The 25,530-nt window shown below is 45.0% G+C and overlaps 1 protein-coding gene across 1 annotated transcript in view; it reads right to left on the bottom strand.

Moving 5' to 3' along the window:
• The window catches only part of LOC144776444 (putative ferric-chelate reductase 1), a 321,596-nt gene that overhangs the window by 41,832 nt on the left and 254,234 nt on the right, over positions 1-25,530 (bottom strand). Inside the window, exon 13 of the mRNA XM_078659268.1 lies at positions 20,140-20,237. Within this exon, the coding sequence (XP_078515394.1) occupies positions 20,140-20,237 (98 nt within the window). The remainder of the gene's footprint in view (positions 1-20,139; positions 20,238-25,530) is intronic.

Here is a 25,530-nt window from a genome sequence, read left to right as displayed (position 1 = left end):
ATAGTGATCCCCAAATCATTCCATTGTGGCTCTGGCTTCCAGGACATAAGTGACTAGGAAACCTATAGCTTTGTATTGGTTATGAAAGCTGAATGACATGTATTTCTGAAACCAGATTTGGCCCTGTTCAACCTCGCAGAGATTCCGTCAGTATGAGAGTCCTAATCTAAGTGAAAGGCTCCACAGAACATTGTCAGTAGATTTCTGTCCTGGCTTTGGGATGAAACCGGAAAGGCAAATTATATGAAGACTAGAATTATTTTAGCAGAATAAATCAGTTGTTTTTTAAGTAAACTGTTTATATTCCTAGTATACTTGCATCATCAATGAAAGATACTTATATACATCTTTTGTGTAATTGTTAATACAAAAGAGTACTGAGAAACACTGCGCTTTCTGTAGATTGGAGGCATAATCTGCCTTTGGAGATGCAGGAAGGTTTTTCCTTGGTGGACTGTTTACTATCATGTGAAAGACCTGGTAGAACTCCACATATTCAACATGCATCATGTGCTCATATTATGCCGGAAGAAGTCTATGTTATATTGGACCATAAAGGCTTCTACATTAGCTCTTCTCATGAATTCACTCGTATGCGTTCCGTAGCATGATTTGCCTAAAGCTCCTCCCATCATTTTCTATTAAATGAATTAGCCTAAAAATGTGCAAGACACAGAATCACAAGGATTGGCCATATATACTGGAATTTATCACTATCAATAAGATAGAGTACCATACATCACCTGAAGTTTAGAAGGATGCAGAAAAAATGGCTGTGCTCCACTTGATCGTTGTGGATTAAATAGAGCACATATCTCTGTATCAGAAGGAAGTGGAGACTTACTGTAACACAGGGAAACTAGAATGGTCACCTACTTCTGACCATGATGTTAATGTTAGACTGCCCCTAAACAGCACGCCTAACATATCATCAACAAAGATGAAATATCATACTACATTAGAAACGAGAATGAAGTCCGGCTTCTGAAACACTGAAACCAAACTAGAATCAATGATATTCCAACAACCAACTGTGCTCACATAATCTGAAAGATACAACTCTGTAGTTACAACTCATGAATACAAAGCATATGTGCTCCTTGCATGATGGAAAAACATGCAAACCTTCACCAAAATGTGAATGACTTTCATAACAGGCTTTTCCATACACTAAAAGTGGAATCATATCAGTCCATGACGTAGCCTTCGAGCCAACACCAAAATGAGTATGTTCTTTATAACAGGCTTATTTTATACTAGTACTAACGGAATCCATGTTTGACCATGATACAACCTGCGAGACATCACAAAATTTGCTTGATTTCCAAAACAGTAATATTTCCTAAGTTTACTCACCGGATCCATGCCACTCCATGCCTCTTCCAACCCTCTACTATTTGACCTACTTAACTAAACTCTACAGAGCTCTGTGAGTGGAGTTTCATCACATTTGGCACAAGTGTAACCATAACTTGCTTTGGCAATATTTTCTTGCTCATGCTAGCATTCCCTTCAGGAAGTGCCAATCTCTGACATAGAGCCACAATAGCATCTTGATTCCCTAGGATGGAAAGTGAGAAGTGATTGATCATTTGAAACTGTTTACATATTTCTAAGTATTTGAGGGCCATCCTTTCTCAGTTCCACAATTTCCAACAAGCTACCTGTTTGTGCTTACTGTAAGAAACAGAGCTGACCAAACCTGAAACATTTCTATCTCAGGCTATAAATGTGCATCTTGCCTTCTGTCTATGAGCTTGTTCCACCTAGTGTTGCAACGGACAATTATGACACTGTGATTTATGGATTATACATTTTTCTTTTGTCAATAAAGCATTTTTAACTAGTATTGGTGTGTTGCGAAGTTTCTTCTATAAAGCAGGTGTATAGGCTGAGATATAGTTACTGGATTTGAAACGATCTACACAAAATAGATCCAATAGACCCAGGTACAAAGGATAGAGAGTTTTTTTCTGTGGAGAAAGAGGTTAGAGGAATTTCTAGTGTTCAACTCTCGAACTAGGTCATAGAGTATTGAGCATTATTCTAATTTCTAAAAATATAAGTCAGATAGTGTTTATAGTTTGTACTGCGCACATTAAATGTAAGTGGGGTAGGTGATGACAGGAAAAAAATAGCTTGAGTAGGAATTGGGCTAATCTAGGCATTCAGAGGTTAGAGGTGTTATTGAAATCCATTGTATAAGAATAGGAGGTTCTAGGACAGACCCAATCGGATTAATGTGTTGAAAAAGCTACATAGTTCAAGCACTCTGGATCATCTATAACCCCTAAAGGATATCACCAGATGTCATCTGATTGCAAGTGGGGCAGTGGACAAGCACAAATATACTTTCAGATCTCCTTCCTTATTACCTCTCGGGGAAGAGGGCTGTCAGAGACACCCTTTCCCTTTTTACCCCTCTAACCAACCCCCTCCATGGGATGAGTTGCAACACAAGGCAAAAGAGCCTGTTTGACTGTTTGTGAAAAAGGGATGAATAAGGAAATAGAGACTGGAGAATTGAAACTGAGTTGACATCGTTGACATCGAAATATGAAAGGCAAGGGCCATAATTCATGAATACAGCGACTCCCAAGTGTTTCATATATATCAACTGGATAGTGTTTCATACAGGCTGTAAACTGGAACAGTGAGATGGGGAATGAAATAACCCCATGTATTATCCACACAGTTTATTCAGTTTCTTCCACAGACAACAGTAACTGTTCTAGTTTTTCAATATGTAACATTGGATATGTAACGTTTTTCATTGTTTATCTGTCAAATTACATGAAAGAAATAGTGTGGAAGCATTTAGGTAATCTCATGGTACTTTCCCACTTTAAGTGTTTGCAAGGTTCAACCAAATTGCATACCAGAACGCAGCTGATTGTGAACATGATACAAAACAGATACTTCATTTTGAACAATGTCAGCTACAGGAGATACAATATTATCTAAAGTATATATACAAGATGGCAGAGTGTTAATGCTGTTTTCAATTACAGCTAGAACTTTTCTAAATTATCCTGGTCTAATTGACGTCCTTGCACTGCAGCTTCCATCTGCGACAGCTTCCAAAATTCATTATATGCTGCATAAACAAAACTTTGAATGCGAGGGGATTTCGGACACAAAAGAAAATCAGCAATATCAATGTCACCTGATAAAACGGAAATATGTAGTTTCAAAGATGACAGTGTAGAATGTTCCAACCATTGTTGACATAATTTACCAACAGAATATGTGGTAACTGAATGAGAATCTGAAAAACAAGAATCAGGACTACTGTGTGTAAACTCTTTTGTGGCATTAATATAGCATAATTGACCAGCATTAGAGCTTGTTGGCCACAGTCACCAACCAAAAGCATCAATATGAGAAGAGTTAGGAGTACCGTTCTGAAACATGAAAATTAATTCCTCAGTTGTGTAGTTGGTATGTGTATGCCATGTGTCATAAGAAGCCAATGACAGAATGTAGGGAGTATTCACATTTTTAACTGTAGCTAAACCAAAGCAAGTAGGTTGCTGGACAGTCTGATTCAACATTAGCTGCCCCATACTTGCCAATTTTTGGTAGCACAAATGGATTTTAAATCAACCATGTTCTTTTATTAATCATAACCTTTTTGAGGGTCAAATCTGTTACAAAGGAAGACGACTATACCAATTTAGTATGGGTCAGCATGTATTTGGTGTGGGTAGGCATCTTCAATTTGTAAAAATAGGACACTGGATCTGAGAGATTGTAACCAGTAATGTAAATACATTTACTCTTCTGGGTTATTGAGCTCCCCTGTAATGCGATTGGGCAATGCTCCCATTGTGTATAATTAAAATGTGGTCTCTGAGTATTGGTTTTTTATAAAAAAATGATGGCCATAATGTTGATAAAAGAATAAATCAGCATAATTTAAATATAAATCTTCAGTATCAAAAGCAGTATAATATTTCAAATCAGAAAAAAGTGAGTAAACAGAGTTAACATCGGAGTGAATTCCAGCAGTGAACATCAGCTAAAGAAACATGGAATATGTATGGAATTTGCAACATTTCTGTAGGACCATGGCCATCGAACGGTATGTTATCCCAAACGATACCATCAAAAATTGGGAATGCTGAAATATTTACTAGGGCTTGATCCCTTTTCATTTCATGAGCTAAAGTGTGAGGGGCCAGAACTTGGTCAACCAAGTCTACAGCACAGTGTTCAGGTAAGTAATGGCCATTATTCATTAGAAAAATCACAGTCGCAAATCCAATCCACATGTAGAGGAACACCATCATCAGAACAATCCAGATGTATGTCCATGGTGGAACCAGGTAAGTTCTTTTTAACCATGAGATGAAAACATAAATCCGTGGAGGGGGCGCTGCCACAGGTGAAGACAATGAAGATGTATTAGAACAAAAGTTATCACAGTCGATATAGTAACCACTGGAACTTAGCTGAAACAATGGGGTCTGTTTTCATTGGAAGGTGAATGAATTGTGCTTTCATGAATGTCTATTATAATTTCGACTGGTGGGGATGCATACACATTCTCCACAGTTGTAGATGTAAAAGGTAAAACAGGCAACAAATCACTTGAAGATTCCATCACCCTCTCCATTTGTTGGGGAGTTGTCGGTAAACAGAAGCCATTGGATGAAGTGAAACATCCCGACGCAGAATGCTTGTAGGCATACTATTTAGTATCGGCCATATGGTGTAGCTTGACATGCTTGATTGAAATATATCGATTCTCCTTATGACCAGGTAGCGGAGCTAGAATCACAGTATGGGTGCCCTTCAAAGCAAGGACTGGAACCGGTGTACAGTACGATGGACCAAATTCTTTTTTGTTCTGCAGCTTCTCTCGGACCAGATCTCCAACTTTAGGAAGCCAGCGAGAAAAAGGTATCAGTACAGCTGTATCCGTGGAAGAGAGCAAATGAGCTTTTGTCAATGAGTCTCAAGCCTTTTGTAGATCCAATAACATAGCACAATGGTTATCTATGTCAAAGATTGCGGCAGTCGATACAAGGTCTAGACCGACAATGTCTGGCACAAACATTTTAATGCCAAAGAGCAAATCGTATGGGGTCCGCCCACCCAGAGATCTTCTAGGGAGATCATTAAGTGCATGTTGGACTCCATAATGATAAGCCTGCCAGCTCCTACCAGTACCTAATAACCTAGCTGTCAAAGATTGCTTTAAATCATGGTTTATCCTCTCCACAACAGATTTGCCCTCAGGCCTATATGGAGACGAACATTGCACCTGCACCCCCAGAGACTTTATTGCATCCGGGTAAGCCTTGGAGGCAAAGGCCAAGCTTTGGTTTGAATGGAAGGTGCCACAGGCAAATGTCCCTACAAAGACACGCAAATCTTTTATAACTGTTTGAGTGTCAGCACTACATTGCGGCCGAGCCCAAAAGAATCAAGTGCAGGATTCCACCACAACCAAGATATATTTAAAAGCATTATTGGATGTTAAAGGACCACAGTATCATGATAAACACAACCAAATGGTTGATTTGAAATGTAGTGTTGAGTATGTGGTGGACGTGAAACAGTAGAAGGTTTAAACTGTTGACAAATGTCACAGGAAAGAACATATTTATGTGTTTGCTGATCTAAGCTGCGCCACCAAAAATTGTAGGGGCCTGTAATCGACCTCATGGTCACAGTTTCAAATCCTGGCGGGTCCACTCAGCCTTTAACCCATCTGAGATCAATAAAATGTGTACCATTAAGTTGGGTAACAATTAACATCTGTTATTCCGCACCAAGATACCTCTGGGTGAATGTGCGGTTTACAAATACAAATGTTCGTTTGTTTGTTTGGTTCCCTATGTTATGTTATGCTTTAGAACATTTCTAACATGCACGTACACCATCAGGTCTCTTGGCGCTGAGTTACAAAGTCACCGTCTGCAGAAGTCAGTGTCTAACCATATGCTTGGGTAAAAAGCCATGTTTTCAGCTTTTTCCTAAAGTGCATATAGTCAGTTTCTTGTCTCACAGTGCTAGGCAAAGAATTCCAGAATTAGGGTCCTTGTATTGATTGTATGCATTGATTGAAGTTCCGCTGAAGTCCTGGGTGCGTACCATTTGGTTTAATGGTGCCCTTCCCCACGCGGTCTCTTTTGTTCGCATGGGCCCCTTGTCTATGGATGGGGTCACTTGGCCTGTTTTTGCTGGTTTTATACCACTTCCAAATTATCTCAATGTTACTATTGTAGAGCTTCGACTACTACACCCACAGTTGGTTCATCTTCATAGATGAGTCATACAGTTTCTGTCTCGTCTTAAAGTGTTTTCAGTGAACGCGGATTAGGTAAAGATTAAAAATGCCAAACAAAACATAGTTGAAGCCCCTGCCGACTTCCTTGACTGCTTGAAAGACATTTTCATTTAGTTTTCTGGTTCTGCGAATGCTGCACAAGAAGCTTTGGGTATTGCCTTCGGTCAAGGGTTCTTACTTAAAGCACAAGATCTACTTTGAACCACATGCATTATTTGCAAAACTTGCATGGTCAATTTAAAGTGCTAATTAGGTGTAAGCCAATGTTATTATGCTTCACACACTTTATTACATGTTCAACAGTGTTTAGTATAGCAAAAGGCTTAGCAAAGACCACCTAAGGCTGACAGGTCTAACAGTACTCATTTGGGAATGGAAAGGTACTGCAGGCATTGGATCACAAAATATGCATGGACTGCCAAGCCATTGTAAGATTTTGTGAAGAAAGACAGGCTTGAACCATTGCCTTGGTCCATAAAGGCAGAACATACATTGCTGTAGATAAAGCAAACACTGTTCCTTGTACCTGCCTTAGTCTGCCCAATTACTGAACCATTCATGTTGTATTATCTTGAAAGTGGGGGCTTTATAATGGTTGCGCTGGTGAAAGAGTATGGTGATCAAAAGAAAATGATTGCTTATCTTTCCTCTGCGCTTGATGTCATGGTGGCAGGTCTTTCTCCTTGCTTGGGTACAGTTACTGCTGCAGCCGATATTGCTGAAGTATTGAAAAATCTTATACATTAGTCACTGCTCAATGTAACTGTATCACATTCTGAAGCCACACTACCTTCCTCTGTCTAGACTGTCAAAGTATGAAATATTGTTGCTCCCTGCCTCTGACATTACGTTACTTTGAAGTTCTGTTTTAAACAAATCTAGCTTCCTTGTTCCCTAACACACATAAGGAGGAACTATATGACTGTTTGCTGACAATTGCCCACCTACAATACTCATTGTTGATTTCACTGACTCCCCTTTACTGAACAGTGATCTTGCATGTTATGTTGATTTATTGATAGTGTCTGTCTCAGAAATGACAAGTGAGCCCTAGTTGCTAGTTACACGGTTTGAAAATTGTATCACCTTGTTGAGAGACAATGATTAGCACAAGTACATTCTGCCTAAGTAGCTGAATTTGGTATTGGTATTGGTATTGGTATTTATATTTATAGAGCACAATTATCACCTGCTGGTCTCTAATCGCTGTAGAAGGAGAGAAAAAAACTGAACCTAGCCACCCAGCACAGGGACATAAATTAATCTGACCCCCACGCCTCTTGGCAGAGAACCGTTTTCAACTTCTTCCTGAATGGAAGAAGAGCGAGCTCTTTACGCACGATCTTTGGTAGTTTGTTCCATAAAGGGCCGATGACGGTTGAAAAAGCTCTGCCCCCCTTGGTAGCCAGCCTGAAACGCTGACACTTCAGCAGGCAAGCCTCTGAGGACCGAAGCGTCCGAATGGGAGTGTACAGAGCTAGGCGATCTTTTACATACTGTGGAGCTTGCCCATGAATGGCCTTATGGGCAATGCAAAGGCCCTTAAACTTGGCTCTCTACCTCACGGGGAGCCAATGCAGGTGCTGCAGGAGAGGGGTGGCATGAGCTTTCCTGGGCAGTTTAAAAATTAGCCTGGCCGCCTCATTCATGGTAACCTGGAGTCGACTCAGTAGTTTCTCCGGAAGGCCGATGTAAAGGGCGTTACCATAGTCCAGGCGAGAAATTATCATCTCCGACACGATCAGTCTAAGAGTGGAAAAACTCAAAAGAGGGGCAAGCTTGCGGAACTGTCTCATCAGGCCCGTGCAGGCTCCAGCTACTGCCGACACCTGATGGGACATAGACAGATCAGCATCTATCTTCATTCCGAGGCTCTTTACGACCAAGGCTGGGACTGGGCTAGCGCCCAGCTCCTGCGGCCAAAAAAGGTTACTTCACGGATTGAGCGTGGTGGCAATGGCCAAGACCTCAGTCTTGTCCGGATTGATTTTCAGGAAGTTAGACGTCATCCAGTTGGTAATGAATTTAAGGATGTTTTGGGTCTTCACTTGGGCGGCTGATGAATTATCAATCTGGATGATAAGCTGTGTATCGTCCGCGTAGTTATAGATCTGGCAGTCCATGGCGTTGAGGGCACCTATCAGTGGCTGCAGGTAGGCATTAAAAAGGAGAGGGGACAGGGCAGATCCCTGCGGGACCCCACAAGAGAGGCTATTCAAGGTCGATGTATGGGATGCCAACTGCACTCTCTGGGTCCTACCGCTAAGGAAAGATGTAAGCCACTTGAATGCCATGCCCTGGACTCCAAGATCATATATCCGCGACAGAAGGAGCTTATGGTTGACCGTATCAAATGCCGCGGATAAGTTCAGTAGAACCAGGGCACACGGCCTCTTCTTGTCCGCTTGAAGCCTTAGATCATCAAGCACTGCCAGCATCACCGTTTCAGTGCTATGGTGGGCCCTGAAACCTGCCTGGTTGTACCTTAGGATGTTATTGCTTTCAAAGAAATGCGAAAGAGATTTCAACACATGGAGCTCCAGCACTTTTGACAAAAAAGGCAGCTGGGAGATTGGTCTAAAATTTTTTTTGGGATTTTTCGCTTCTGCGCCCGGCTTCTTCAAAAGCAGCCTAACCCGGGCTTCATTAAAGTTCATCGGGACCATGCCGAGAGCTAGGGATTGATTCAGGAGCGACTACACTTCTTCCTCCAATCCGGGAAACGCCATCTTAAAAATGGAGGGTGGACAGAGATCAGTCGGGGAGCCCGACTTAGTCCGCTCCACAAGGTGGAACAGGGCATCTCCCGTCAGAGTCGGATAGACCGTGAGCGGCGATACAGACAGGGGTACCAAAGGGATAGGCGACACAGAACAGGGTACAATGGGGGTGTTGGTAATTACTTCTAGTAGATCTTTGACTTTGTCGAGAAAAAAGGACTGCAACAGGTTGCAGTCCTCTAAACTATGCACTGGCTTCACCGTCTCTGTTTGCCTCAATTCAGAAAGTACCCGAAAGGTTTCCTTTTGGATATCCTGGGCCGAGGCGATCCGAGTTTCAAAAAATTCCACTTTCCAAACAAGAATAGCTTTTTTATAGGCCCCCAGCCCTAGTAAATACACCCTATGGGCATCTGGATCGTAGAATTTCCGCCATGCTATATCCTGCTGACGGAGACGTTGCTTCAGGGCTCTTAACTGGTCATTGAACTAGGGGGCTCCCTTGCCCTTGTCTCTAATTAACACTCTCTGCAAGGGTGCCACTCTATCTAGGGCCTGCTTCAGCCTAGTTGTCAGGGCGCTACTAGCGGCATCCAGATTACCCTCAATGAAGTATGAGGCCTCTGTATTCTTTAAAGTATTAACCAGCTCCGCCTCTTGGATCTTCTTCCAATTTCGTGCTACCTTCCATTCAGGAGCAGCGTTTGAACCCTGCCTCATCGGAGGCAGCTGGCCACTAATCAAGTGATGGTCTGACCAGGCACAGGGACTAACGTCTATTGGGTGGACAAAAGATTGTGAAGTCCAAATCAGGTCCAACGTGTGTCCCTTCACATGTGTGGGGACTTGTACCACCTGCTTAAGATCAAGCGAGGTCAGGGCTTCATTAAGTTGAGCAGCCTGACTATCCAAGGGGAGCTGATCCCAATGGAAGTTAAAATCTCCCAAAATCAGTAGGCCTTGGTACCGGGTGCGCAAGTCACAAACCAGTTCAATAAAGGCCTCCACAAACTTATGGGAGGTGTGCGGGGGTCCGTATATAGTCAGGATGGCTAAACAGGCGCCTGGCGAACAAAACTTCGCCCCCAGCACCTCCGCTCCTTCGATGCTTTCGGCGCAAATTATTTCGGCCCTTAGCTCCTTATTTTATAGCATTGCCACTCCGCCCCCTCTTGTGTCGCCCGGTCTATTATGATAGATGGCCGCATAATTTGGCGGCAGGGAGGCAACAATATCCGAGGTAGAGGACTCCTCAAGCCAAGTTTCAGAAATGCCGAGGAGATCCACAGTGTCCTGTAGCAGAGAGAAGACCCCAAGGTTATGTTTTTGAAGGGAGCGGGTGTTAAGAGAGGCTACCCTAATTCCTCGTACTGCAACATTTCAAGGAACCTGGATGCGAGGTATTTTCGACCTAGCTGCAGTATTTCCCCACTGAGATTTCAACAGCTTGTGAGACCCAAGGTTGTCAATAGTGACGCCTGTAAGAGGCACCGAGAAACGGGCCAAACTCCGCAGGGCGTCCAGGCTATACTGAAGCCGGGGGACAGGGGTTCTAGCCCCCGGCCACGGTCGGGTGCGGACGGGCGCAGACGGGCTTCCCTTTGGCGCGGCTTCGGCACGCCATTGGCGCGTCCGCTGCGCGCGTCCGCTGCGCTCGTCCGCTGCACGTCCTTACCGGCCCCATCTTAAATCCCCTAACTTGGGATAAAGACTAGAGCGCTAGCCGCGCTATCCTCAAAGCTGGCTGCCCGTGGGTGGCGGTGGCGGCGAGCGTGTCCCTCCGATCCCCCCCCAGCGCCTAACTCGGCTGGGATGTCGGGCGGGATTCAGTGCGTGCAGATAGGGGTGCAGGAGAATAATAAAACAGCAAACTTAAATTTTTTAAAAAACAAGACGCGAGCTACACACTCCCGACTTCCGCCTCAGGAGCTGATCGCAAACTACTCAGCCTTCGAATTACAAAGCCTGTGACTCAGGCCTCTTAAATCCCCTAACTTGGGACAAAGACTGGAGCGCTAACCGCGCTATCCTCAAAGCTGGCTGCCTGTGGCTGGCGGTGGCGTGAGCGTGTCCCTCCGATCCCCCCCAGCGCCTAACTCGGCTGGGATGTCGGGCGGAATTCAGTGCGTGCAAGTAGGGGTGCAGGAGAGTAATAAAACAGCAAACTTTAATTTTTTTTAAAACAAGACGCGAGCTACACACTCCCGGCTTCCGCCTCAGGAGCTGATCGCAACTACTGTAGCCCTCACATTTGCTTGCATTTTAGAAACTCAGAAAACTGTAAAAATGTTGACTGATTCTAAATATGAACCTGTGATTGCTTCTGATTTCAGGGTCCACTCATTTCAGCAATGGTTGATTACCTCTTTTGAAACTCTAATCAAAATGGATTTATGTCAAAGTGTTGCCCATCAATAGTGCTGTCATCAAATACGATGCCCACCAATCTGCTCACTATGAAGTATGCAAGGGTAACACGTTTATTGACTAAATTCCAAAAAAGGCTGCTTTGACCCCTGGCTCTGAGATAACACTGTTTGTGGTATAGGTCGTTGAACCCCTCATGCCCTCCTTAAATGATCTTGAAAATCTTTGACAAGCTAGTCAGTTTGATTCACAGCTATGCAAAAGAGTAAATTGAGTCCTTATTAAATCCAAATTGTAAGGCCTATGAATCTTCCAGCTGTCCCTTCAGTGTCTCCAGTATTACTTAATTTTCAGTTGAATGATGATGTGACTTTAGAGTAATGCAAACAATTGATTTGCTGTCTCTACAGCTTCCGATCTCATGTCCAAGCTACACTGCCCAACAGCCCTATGATAACCGCTATGACCCCCATCCCAGCAACTGGATCACTTCAAGATGCATTTTTTAAGTCAGTGCTTTAGCTTTGGTGGTGACGACAATACGAGAACCTTCTCATCAACATCACTTCTGTGAAGTGCTGCAGACTGCATGCTTAGAGCTAGAAGTCAAACTATAAAAAGACTACAGAATCTGAGAGACATAGGAACAACAAATCGACCCACTTCTGCTTCTGTAACTGCCAGCAAATCAAACCAATTTCATCAGCAACCAGCTCCTCTTCCTGTTCAAAGCTATGATCTTCAAACCCCATGGCGGCAACCTTTCCAGCTACAAGGTCCCTTGCTGGGCCTATCCGGCCATCTTTGCTGAAAGCCTGTTTGGTTAGGTCATCATATAGCTATGGTAAGAGGCAGCAATTAGATCTTTTCTTCATTATTTAAGTATGTACCCATATTCCTATTGATTTTAATGGTGAAGTACCATGATCCTAATCTTGTTTGAGTGGAAAATCTACATGTGAATTGACACTTCATCAGTGACTGACATCTATAATACTTACTTGTATCTGTTGTGTTGTCTTGCAGATTAGGTAGTGCCTCCACCTCTTTTTTCCCTGCTGACTTTCCATGAACCATCTATCCTTCGGGAGAAGTTTAAACGCCATTTTACCTTTTCGCTGCTTTTGCACACAACACTATATGTAACTGTTGTTGTAAGTTAGGCTGCGTGAATTGCTTCACATGAGAATGGCTTGTTTTCAACGTCCCTAGACTTACATCTCATCCTTAGTCTGCACAGTGAGTGCAGAAGATTCCAAGGTTATCATAACAATGTTAGGTGTTGTTCGGGCTGATCGGCTCACGCTTTAGACATCACATGCACGCAGCTGCAGCTAGCTGAAATGATGGCATCTTTAATAACACACTGCATGCATGATTTAGGCACTCTGAAAAAAATCCGTTTCCAGAGAGACAGAGAGCTATTGCAGATCCTGATTTGATTCTCTTCTGCTGATCTTGGAGGTATGGGGTTCCCCATTCAAGCCTAAGAGACCTTCTAATATTATATAAAACATAGAGCTAGCTAGGGAGGGTGGCATACAAGGCACCATAGTATATTTTTCCACCATCATTATAATATTATTTCTTCTTTTGTGTTTTATGGAATTCTAACAATGCTGATCGTATTATTTCTAATCAAATGTCTGCTTATGCTCGCAAAAATACTACATCTTAGAGCAGGTCGTTAAAATAAACATTTTAAACTTTACTGTGTCTCTTATTTACCCATGATGTGGACTGTTATGAGAATATAACGAAAGAGTGTTCTTGATTCCCACCATTCCGAAGAGTAAACTAAGTCGCATGTTCTGGGTTATCTAATCATTGGTACCTTTGCTATAGGACAAAGAGCTAATGTGACACTGATGCTAGTCGGTTAGGGGTTCTAGGTACTGAGGTGAGTTTTTTGTCCACCACAATTCACTGATGTCCTGGGTCTCTGTGCACAGTTCTGTGTATGAGCAGAATCTCTGCAACAAAAGAGCTGGAACTTTATCAGTGTGTGGACACATACCTATGTTTGGCTGCCTATAGACTGGCCTGGATCCTGCGTCCTAGCTTTCATGGTTCCTATCCAATAGAATTCCTAAAGAAAGTAGTGACCAACTGTGAACCACTCTTCTAGCTTGTTTAGAGGAGACAACCCTGCATCCTGACATCTTAAAATCTTTCTCACAGATAACCGGATATATAACAAAGGTCCCATTTGTGGAGAATTAACCCATGCGTAATAGGAATAAAGGCTGGCTTGATGCTAAATGTATCAAAGCATACACTATACTGAAACATGCCTTACACAAGCCAATTAGAAACATACATTACATCCGATAGGCTAGGGTGGAATATAAATTTGCACTTAAAGAGTGCAAGAGCATCCTTAGAGCAGAAGCTTTGCATGCAGCTACCTTAATTAGAGATAATACTGCCTATTGGAAGGCATTTAATGCAACTTTCTGGGTTACTCAAGATGTACCCACTATCATAACTGTACCACGCACGAGAGATCCATGGAAAACCAACAGCCACAACATCAAATATCACCATCTGTTAACTGTCTTTCAGACATTCAGTTTACATTAGAAGAAGTCAACTGCGCTATTATGGCAAGCATGGGCCGGAAAGCCCTTGGGCCCGACGGTGTCCCTGTAGACCTTTATAAATCTAACCTGCCACCTTTTAGGGACACTTTTAACCTAATTAATAGCAGCATGCTGATCTTCCTATTTTATTAAAACCTGGTCTGTATCAATACTGGTCCCAATTTTTTTAAAAGGTGGCTGTCAGAACCATGCATGCTACCGGCCCATATCATTGCTAGACTCCCTGGTGAAGGTCGGTAGGGCGCGTTTTACTTAACAGGCTACGGGACTGGGCCAAAGGTAACAGTATTATATCAGAATTAAAATTTGTCTTCCACCAGGGCCTAGGCACAGTGGAGCAGGGTCTAAATTTAAGTATTTTACTATGGAAGTACACCCTTGCAAAACAGGGCAGGCTATATTTAGCATTTGTAGATATTACATCAGCCTTCGACTGTGTCATACATGATAGATCATGGAAGATACTGGAGGACTTGGGTGTGGAAACTTCACTTATACTTTTTAAAGGGGAGCTGTACAGCGATTCATAGGCTAGAGTGCGCTATGGGATTAGCGGTGATTGTACAGACACTTTTAAAATACAGAGAGATGTAAGTCAAGGCTGTGTCTTGGCTCCCTTTGTATTCACACTTTATATTAACGAATTAGGTAAAGTCCTGGCGAATCAGTGTCGGGACTTGTCACAAATTGACAAACGTAACATACCCGCCCTGATGTATGCAGATGACACTGTATTAACCCCTTAGCCGTGGCGGTAATTCCGCTGCGGCGCTGGGGGGGAGGGGGATGCACGGCCCCACCATGCTCGTGACGGACCCACTCCGTCACGAGCCACGGGCGTGCTGTGCTTGTGACGGAGTGGTTCCACCCGCTCAATAGAATGCTCAGCGAAGGTGCGGAATTGATGCCGGGCCGTGACCGAACCCCTCCGTCATTAGGGGAAAAACAAGCCTACCTCGAGAGCACATTTAGCAACTGCCAGCTACGACTCACACTCGCTGTTTGTGTTCTGCTGCATTTAGAGCTATTTCATAAAAGGAAATGCATTCTCCTGTCGAAATTTGCATTTTGAGCTGAGAAAATAGTGCTGGATGACAGGAGTAGGCCTGGGCGAAGTTTGCGAAACTTCGCACTACGCGAGCTGCACATAGCACAGTGCGAACACGCGTAGCGTAGTGCAGCGGTCATTTTTTGCTTGCTCGTGGCCCTCAACGTCAAGTTGGCGACCACGAGCAAGCAAATTGACATCCTGGCGAGACTTTTTCCTCGTTCGCGATCAGCAACATCAAGTTGCCGATCGCGAGCGTGAAAAATAAACCTCCCTGCGAGATTCTCAACGCGGGGAGGTCTGCTTTCTCATTGCGAGTGGTCGCGTATGCTCGCGACCGCTCGCGATGAGAAACTACAAGTCCGCGTTGAGAAAGCTGCCGCTCGAGTAAAAATCTCCTCGAGCGGCAGGATACTACAGCTCACGCTGTGCAAGAAGCCAATTTCAATGATTGCCAGTGCCGAATGCTTGTCCGTACTGTGCAATCATTGAAAACGGCATCTTTCACAGTGCGAACATGCTACTACGCAGTTGGCATAGTGCTACGTGTAGCTCACGTAGTGCGAAGTGCACTTCGCGTAGCTTCGCAAAGCACTACTTTGCAAGCTACGCCCAGCCCTAGCCAGGAGTATGTTGAGGGAAAAACTCTACCTCAACAGTATATTTATCATTATTTCTTTATTCTGGACACAAGGGGAGCCTTTTGCAATGAGAAAATAGCGCTCAATGCCAGGGGTAAGTTGGGTACAAATCATACCCCACAAGCACTTTAGCAAACTTGCGTGGCTGCTTGTGCTTGCTATTTATGTTCTGCTGCATTTAGCAATATTTTGGACGCAAGTGGGCATTTCGGCCTTAAGAAATAGCGCTAAATGCACAATTACGCTTCTCGCCAAATTAGGCATAATGTCACAGAATCTTTAAGTAATTATGCTTTACTGAATTACTCGGGTTACGCCCACCCCTAATCTATGTACCTTGAAGAATAATATGTGTGTGAGTATATGAGTGTGTGTGTAATTTTTAATTTGCTAATAACTCTTGTGCTGTTTGATAAATCTTCACAAAACTTTCCAATAAAACGTCGCTTCTTCCATCCTTCCTCGAAGGTTTTAGGGTGATTTGCCCCATGGGTGCAGGGAAAAGGAGGGTCCCAAAGCACATTTTCCCCATTTATTGAACTGTGATACCGTAAAAACTTTTTTTGTGTGATTTAGTGTAAATACGTTTAGTAGTTATTGAGAAATTGAGCCTCAAAAACGTTATACATTTCATGCCCCAGAAGATCTGTAAAGCCTACAGATTTTAAGATGAGAGCTGATTGCCTGTCACCATAGCATCAAAGATGTGGCGGCAGGCCTTTTAGGAATCAGGTACTTAGTCCCCTGTCCCTATAGGGAGCAGGGTGGGGACACCTTGGCCCCCTCTGGCTGGTGTGGAGGTCCTAGAAATCATAATAAAAAAACAAATACTTGATGCAAATTTGCAGAGGATCTGTGGCAATTGTTGTTTTTAGCAACCCAGGGATCGGCAAGACCCCAGGGTGGTGGCAGATATATGCAATAAGAGGAAGAGGAGTATTGAGCCTCCTTGAAGCCCTGGGGAACCCACCCCTGGAGCCGATTTTAAAATTGGTGAAAGGGGCATGTGGCCCCCTTCCCTGAGCCTACTTGAGATACTGTGAAACCAATTCCCTGGGGCTGTATTTAAAATTGATGGGCACACAGATTCCATACCTGCAGCCCTATAAACATAACTGGGGAGGGGTGGCATGCGGCCCACTCCCTAAGCCTTTGCTGAACCCCTTGGACTCTACTCCCTGGGAGCGGGTCAGTCACAGTGACAGGGCGATCCCTTCTAACTGGATGCTGGTGTTTCAATGCCTGCAAGAGCGTGGGCAGGGAAGTCTCCTGTGTTACCACTTGTCTGGAGCAGCAAGGCTCCAACTGAGTGGGAGCATAAAAGTTTATCCCTGCATGTCATGGGCATTGAGAAATAGAATTGCTCCTGCCTGGCAGGAGCAAAAAAAGAAGGCTGCTCCTATCAAATTGGAGTAATACCGGCTCCTGTTGCAACCGGTATGTGTACCGGCAGGAGAGCCGGTGGGAGGCCCATGGCACCCACAGTCGCCACCATAAAAATTACTGTGGGGTGGCCTGGATTGGCATTGGGACACCCCTGTCTTTAAAAACAAAGTCAAATGTGCTGCTGGCTCCAGCATTACCCATGGAGTAGGGGTGATTGCAGGGAGCCAGCAGGGTCCTAGGGCTCCTCCAATGCCTCTAACATTAAAAAAGGTGTTGGATTTCCTGGGGCACCCCGGATTTAAAAAGAAAAAGGGAGTATTCCAAGCACTTGCTCGTAGGGAGCCGCCGTGTCTTTAGGGCACAAGTTAGAGTTACTTGAAATAACTATAAATGATGAATTTTAGTGGTCTTGTTAATTTAAAACAGTATGCTTTATCTGACAATTTCACCTAAGTGTAACGTCCCTTCAACCATAGTTTTTTTCAGTGAATTTCCACGTTTTTTTTAAATGTACAGTAGGATAATATTTCAATTCCTCACTATAACATCACTTTAAACTTTCTTTTTTTTCAGTGAGTTTCTATGTATTTTTTTATGTGGAGCACAATGTCCATCAATGTGTCCGGCATGGGGTTGTGTGCATGGACTAGCCCGCAGCCAAGCCCTGTGCCCAACTCGCCGTGGACACGCATGGCTGACTAAGTGATGAAATAGTGTCAATGGTGGAATTTTAAGTAAGCCAAAGCAATTGGCTTTGTCAAAGGGCCAGACCCCCAAAAAATAAAAAGTAGCTCCAAATGTATATTTATTACATTCATACATTGTAATATTTATTAATAGTGATAGTCCCAAAAATATTTCCAATAAAGTGTTTCTAATAACAAAAAAAACGAAGTGCAGTTATAGCACTTACCACAAGAGATCCCTGCAATCAAGCTGAACAGCATGCAGCTTCAGAGTGCTTAAAAAATAACACGGTAAGCTCTCTTGGTGTCATCGATGACCGAGGATACTTATAGTGTTTTTTTTTATGTTGCTGGGGAGCTGCTGTGCTCCGTGAAACTCTTAAGGACGTTAAACAAATGCTTGGTGGTGGCCCTTGTCCTTCTGGGGTACCATCAGGATGAAAAACTATTTCTAAAATGCATTAACTGGGCATTATTGGGCACCCCTATCCCAGAACTATGAATAATAAATAATAAAATAATTGTGGGTGCTGTTGGGAGCCGGATATTTAACTTTTACCATGGGTGCCCCAGGTCCTGCCTGGAAGACTCACACTTTTTAATTGTTTTTTTAAGGTAGCTCCTGACAGTTCTCCAGCCACCACCGATAGTGTGTGCCGCAGAAAATGCAATTATTTTCCTGTGGGTGCCTTGGTACCCACCTGGGGCACCACAACAGAGAAATTGTGGGGGCTGTGGGCAGAGCTCTAAGGCCCGTAGCCAGTACTGCCCCCTCCCCAGCCAGGACCCTGTTGCGTGCTGGTAGGAGCCAGCTCGATTACTTTGCTTCTCAAGTGGGGGATGCTTTTTTATCTGCTTCTGTGAAGTGGAAGCAAAGTTGTATTCCCTGCCTAGAAAAGCGAGGGCAGGGATTAAGGTTTACATTCCCTGCCCTCTTTGGTAGGGAAAAGCAGGATCCTGGGGATGGGACCCCCAGGACCCTGTTCTGACCGGGCCCCAGTGGTGGGGCCCCCAACGCTGATCTACAGATGAGGGAGGGGAGACCCATCCCCATTATAATTAAAAATGCCTTCACGCTGGGGGATGTAGTCTCTGGGGCCCTTCAAAGCGGAGGGGGACCTCACACCCTCTCTCTATTTAACAAAATGCCTTAGCCCCAGGGGATGGGGTCCCCAAGGCTTAAAAATGGCTTGGGAGGGGTCTGAATGCTTCCTCCCCTAAAAGGGACATTAGCCCTAGGGAATGCGTGGTAAAGGAATGCATGGTAAAAGCACCTTCATGGTAACGGCATGCGTGGTAAAGGTTGTGTGGAAGAAGCATGCTCGGTAAAGGCATGTGTTGTATTGTCCTATAAAAACCGGATTGTATTTCCTGCTCTTTTTTAAAGTGCTCTAAAGCTTGTGGGCACAATTGGTACAAAAATGACACACTTCATTGATCGTCTGCAAGAAAATTGGGTAGAAAAGCACTGTTGGTAAAGAAATATCATAGGAGATACTGGTAGGAGATTAGTTCAAGCAGAAAGTGCCTTGCCCCCAAAGCACAAGCGAGTTTCAAAGTGCCAACCTTCGATATGGCTTTTCTCTTTCCATATACATTTTTGTTTGCTGGTTACCATATGATCGTTCAGTATATTTTAAAGTTCTTATCCATTTACTTTTCCCTAGGCACTGGTAATGTTGATATAACGCATTTTATCGCATTTGCACCTGAATCCTTGCTTGCCATAAAGTCACAATTGGTGAGGCACACTTACTTTCTTAAGCCAACCGATATAAAGTTACTCTTTTATTTGGCAACTTGCAGTTTACCTAAAATTCTGATAATAGGAATAGCTCAGTACAGCTTTCAGAAATTGCAAGACACATTTTGCTAGAAACCTTTAGCTGTCTCTACTTCAGAAATCAATAATATTTTATCAGATGAATCAATTTATCTTAAATCATAATCAGTCCCTCAAAACAATAAGCATACATTACTTTTCCCTATTTGTGGTGAATATCAGGGAAATATTATTATTTTGGGAAAGGTTTGGACAAGGTGAGTTTCCGGACGAATTGAGGAGAGTTACTGATTTGCAAGTATGCCCTTTTCTAGGCTATTAGACATGGCAAGACAGGCCTATTATTCCGCAAGGCATGTCCTTGGTTGGCTGGAGCACTTTGAGGCAAGTTTTGAAAATCCAATGACGCTCCTGATGCTTTTATCACTTTTTCCAGCTCCCTGAGATTAATTGATCAGGCACAGGGATACTTCGGGAAAGGGAAGAAGGAGAAAGGTAGAGAGAAAAGAATTAGAGAGAGAGATGAGTGAGCTGGTATGATCATTGTTGCCAAGGCTGCTTTTAGTTCACCCGTTCATCCCTGAAAAGTTGGAATAAATATACTCACCATTTGTGGTCAGGACCTGGGCGAAACAAAGCTATGATTGGTTGAAAGAATGAGAGAATCATGACGATGCACCCCATTTCAGCATGTGCACCACACCACTGTGTGTGAAAGAAACATATGTTTAGATAGGATTTCAGATACTTTTTAAATCATGCCAATTAAGTTCCAAGCTAACATTCCACTAACAATACCGTTGAAACTAACAACCCTGTTGAAATTACCGAAACAAGTTCTGAAATTACACTCTCCTAACATCCCCATTAAAATTACCTGATAATGATATGCTTCGGATCAATTTGCATTTGAGGGGGATTTAAGAAGTTATTTAAATTAAAATGTGTTTGACCTTTGAATCTTCGACTGATTGGAATACACTATGTGAAACAAAAATGACACTAGTTTAATTCACATGATTTCAGGAATTCCAAGTGAAGGTTCTAACCCGAAATTCCTGAAATTATGCTATTAAGCCAAACTGCATAGCAACACACTGTTTGTGGCAACATTTTACTACGAGCATGTGATAACATGAACAGCAAGAACACAAGCAACAGTTGCGTGCGCCACTTGCTTTGTCCTTTTATTTATTGCAAAATTTGATGTCGCTACCCTTAGTCAATGCTGAATCTTCTGATATCTTGGACCTTCTACCCGAGCCACCAGACCAAGGATGCAACGGTAGCTATACTCAAAGCTTAAATTCTTATACCTGATGAGTGAAGTATTATGTGAGGTCATAAGTGGTGCATTTCGGTGGCGCGAGTTGTTAACTTTGACAACTGAATTTCCCTGGTTTTGTACGAGTGAAATCTGACCCTAACTATAACGTTCCTGAAACCTTTGCTTTTATTATTGAACTTCTAAGGTTTTTTCCTCCCTGTAACCTTTATTTTTTTCAGTGAATTTCTAAGGTTTTTTTAAATGCTAATTCCTAACTATACCATCCCTGTAACCTTTGTTTTTTTTCAGTGAATTTCTAAGGTTTTTTAGCTAGCTGTGCTTTTTCGGAGTGGTGAAGAAAAGGGTGTGGGCCTCCAACCAGCGCTCAGGAATCCCGCTGTGTAGGACTTACTGGGAGAGCTTCTTGGCTCCTAAGGTACCTCAGGATTAAAGTGGACTTCATGCCCCAACCAGTAGTGCACCACATGCCATAGTCGCAGAGTGGTGGAGAACGGGGCGTGGCATCTGAAGATCTCTTAGCAATACTGCTGTGTGGGACTCACTGTTCTTGGGGGCCAACTACCACTCCTGTTACCTCCAGTAAGTCCCACACAGCTGGATTGCTGTGACCTGGTAGGAGACCACACCCCTCTTCACAACTCTGCAAACGCATCTCCTGGCGTACTACTAGTAGGGGGATGTTGTCTCGTTCACTCTGGAAGGTCCTTGGGGGCTAACTACCTCTCTTGTTACCTTCAGTGAGACCCACACAGCTGGATTGCTGAGAGGAGATCGGAGCCCATGCCCCGTTTCTCCACCACTATGCACATGTTCCTCCTGGTGCATTCTTGGTTGGGGGAGTCTACTTTAGTCCTGAGACCCTTAGGGGGAAGGGGACCAAATCCCTCCACTAGCAGTGCACCTAGAGGCGACTTTGCAGAGTGGTGAGGAAAGGGGCATGTCCTCTGATTACCTCTCACTAATCCGACTGTGTGAGGCTTACCGGAGGTAACAGGAGGCCTTGTTGGCCCCTAAGGGCCCTCACCAGCGAGAGGGACTTTAACCCCCAAAGAGCAGCATGCCAGAAGGTATATTTGCAGAGCGGTGGAGAAAAGGGGAAGGCCTCCGAGTGAGTTGCTTCTTTTTCCCCCAATTCTTTGGGAGATGGGCTTCGTGGCCCCCATCTCAGACTGATTTCAGCCCCAAGGACCCTATCCCTCGGGGACAGTCCTTTCATTTAAAAAAAATACAAAATATGGAAGCAGGGCTGTGCAGCCCACCTCCTGAGGCCAATTTAAGCCTCAGGGACCTCCTCCCCTGGAGCCAGGCCTTTATATATATTTCTTTTAAAGGAGAAGGGGGCATGCAGACCCCCTCCCCAGGCCAATTTCATTCCCTGGACACAATCCCCTGGGGACCCAATCCCCCTGGGCCAGGCAATTTCTTTTTTTGTTTGTTTTCTTTAAAGGGAGGGGGACCGAGCGACCTCGACTTCCTGGTCACTTTCAGTCCTCCAATCCCCTGGGGCTAGGCCACTTTTTTGGGAACCACGGGGGAGTCTGAAGGCCCCCACTTTCCTGTCTGGCTCTCTGCCTGCTGCGGGAGCCAGCACTGCTTTTACACACAGGAAGCTGCTGATGTGCAGCTCCCTGTGTGTAAAAGCAAAGTGGACTCCGCTTTGAGACAAAATGATCTTGCTTACTCAAAGCGGAGCACACTGTTTTCTATGGCATGCCAATATCCCTCGGGTGGGTATCTCCGGACTTTGCTGGAGCTGGCCCTGAGGGGTTGGTGGTCCCCATGTTCATCTAGGGCTCCTGGAGGGGTGCCACATGGCCCCCCTCCTTTCTTCAAATCTATCTCAGGGAGTTGATGTTCCCTGGGACCAAAGTTCTGGCTGTGGGTGGGCCACGTGGCTCCCCACATTCCTTATATTTAGCCCCGGGGAGGTGGCGGTCCCTGGGGTAGCAGGGGAGGCCTTAGGGCTTTACCCACATTATATTATATGCACATCTCTGCCCGGGGAGGTGGTGGGCCCTGCTGTTACAGGGGAGGCCATAGGGCCTGTTAGAAACAGGGTCTCTAGTTAGCAGGGGTATGCACCATAGTCCAAGTAGGGACCACTAGTTCTGACAGGGTGAGTCGGAAAAACCCCCAGACCACCCTCTGGCAGCTTCGCACAGAGCAGGTAGGCTAAACTTCAGGAGACAAAGTGTAAAGTATTTGTGTAACACCCACCCACCATAATACAGTGAAACACCACAAAAAGACACTACACCAGTTAGTTATAAAATATAAGTATCTTTATTGCAGGTTTTAGGCAAGATCAAATAAAAATTCAACATATACCATGAGCTCCTATTTGTAATGTCTGTTGACAGTGTTCTTTGTAAAGGAAGCAATCTTGTAAGTTCTGGTAGTATTTAGGGGAACTTTGTGGTCACCAGTTCAGTCTCAGGGCTAAAAAGGAAAATGTGCGCAGGGACCGTATACCTCTTAGTCCCCAGATAAGGATACTTAGTGTGTGGCTCCCCTCACTATTTATGGGCTCCGTGAGCAGCAGTTGCAAGGTGACGGTGCCCTTTTGAGTATTTTGTGCCCACACACCCTTTGATGCGCTCAAGAGCAGGGGAACCCTCAACTCCGGGTGGAACCTCTTATGCGGTTACTGGCTTCTCTATTCTTGGTTGCGAGCACTAGGATAGTATCGGTCCCGCAGTTAATCAGGTGCAGTCCCCGGCAGGTCTGCTCTCCCACAGTTACGGCCCACACAGTCTGGTTGGCCCGCCACCCGCCCGGTACCACAATGCTCACAGCGACTTAGCGCCCAACGCTGAACGTTACCTGAAGTTGAGTGCAAGGCAGGCACTGGTGTCGAGCTCCTCCATCCTCCAAAGCACCGAATCCTGGATGTAACTGCACGGGGGGAGGAGCGGGGCAGCCCTTCCGTGTTCAGCGTGACCTCGATTCCCCGCTTGACGCTGACGTCCCGGTGGGTGCCTTCTCCCTTCAGTGAATTGTGCAGTGAATTCCGGTTGCCAGGCAATGCCTGAGCTCGTTGCGTCATCCTTGCCAATATCACCTGCGGTGGTGATTTCAGGGGCAGATTTGACAGCGCCTAATTCGTAGACATGGGGCCCGCGGCGGTGAAATTGGCTAACAGCACTTCCCTTCACAGCGCGTTCAGGACACGGGTACACAGCACAATCAGGCTCCCGGGGTGGCGAAATTAGCATACTCTGCACGTTTGTTGGTCTCGGGCCGGCGGCGGAGGTTTCGAGGGTGATGAAAATAGTTTCTCACACGCTCCCAGTGTCAGCAGAGTGTCTTCTTAGTCCAGTGGTGTGACAGAGATGTATGGTCAGGACCCTCCCTTTAACACCCTGGTACCCAGTCACTAGAAGGAGGTAGAAGCTTCTGGAAGGGTCTAGAGGTTTCTGGGGTGTTCCATGCCTTCCCTGACTTGGCTCCTGGCAGTCTACAGTGACAAAGGCACGGTTGTATAGTCTATTGTGGGGTAGACGGGCCCGCCTACTCAAGTGTAAAGGTGTGAATCACCACTCCCTCCTCACGGCCCAGGAAGGCTATCAGTATGCAGATGGGAGGGGGGTGTCTGCAGTGCACAAACTAAGTGCAAGCAGGAAAATGTCAATTTCCTAAAAGTGAGATTTCTAAAGTAGTAGTACACAAACCCCAAATATCACTAGAAAAAGTTCCCCGCTACGACTCCAACTATACCAAACATGACATACCTATTAGGTCCCAGTCAGAAGTTATCCCATAGGGGGGTTCCCCAATGTTAGCCTATAGAGGGGTAGGCCTCACTGCGGTAGCAGGGGCCTGTGGCAGGTATGCCAGTGTCACCATGTTTTTAGGGGAGAGCACCGGTACCTTAGCACTGCTTAGCAGTGGTAAGGTGCCCAGAGTCCTAGGTCCAACAAAAATAGACGGTCAAAAGTGGGAGTCACAAGGGCAAAAATGTAGGGGGAGGCCGTCCTAAGGCTGACAGGTCCAACAGGTCCTCCTCCGCATTATTCTTTACATACTTCTGTACTCAGGGAGGTAGCAATGTCTTAAAATGCAGAGACCTGCTCTCTCCCTCTGTAGCTCCACTGCTGTGCTGTGCCGCTACCCTGTGCAGGGCTTAGTGCAGGTAGGGTTTGAGCCTCTGTCCAGATTGCATTGTGCCTAAGTTGTTATCCCTCTTAGTTAATTTCTGTTGCCTTTTATTTTTTGACTGTTGCACTTTTGTGCCTTTCTGTTTTGCCTCATTGTGTCATTCTCTTTTTTGTTTTTGCTGCGCTCTCCTCCCCTTTTCCCCACTTCTCTCTCCCGTCGCTGCTGCCCCCGCTGCCCCTTCCCTCTCCCGCCTCCCAGCTGTGCCTCCCTCCCCTTCCCTATTTATTGGCAGCCGCTGCTCAGCCATGCCAATGGCAAGCCGAAGTCGTGCCAGAGGCAAGCCCGTCTGCGACCCAACTGTGACCAGTGCCAGGGACCCTGGCTCAGCGACTATCCACCACTATGACTCAGCTGTCCTTGTCGCACTCAACCCCGAAAGGAGCAACAACTGCCAGCTGTCCACTCCAAACATCACCCAGGGACAGTTCTCCTGCAGTCTCTGTGCCAGACCTTCACCACCGTTCACACCCCCACAGCCATGCCCCCGCACCGAACACCAACCCCTTCAAAGACCTGTGGTGCATCCTCCTCAACGTGTGCTCCCTGTACAGA

This window comes from Lissotriton helveticus, chromosome 1_1 (genome assembly GCF_964261635.1).
Source record: "Lissotriton helveticus chromosome 1_1, aLisHel1.1, whole genome shotgun sequence".
Classification (NCBI taxonomy): Eukaryota; Metazoa; Chordata; class Amphibia; order Caudata; family Salamandridae; genus Lissotriton; species Lissotriton helveticus.
Note: the sequence above shows the minus strand (reverse complement) of the source record. Positions and strands in the feature narration are given on the sequence as shown.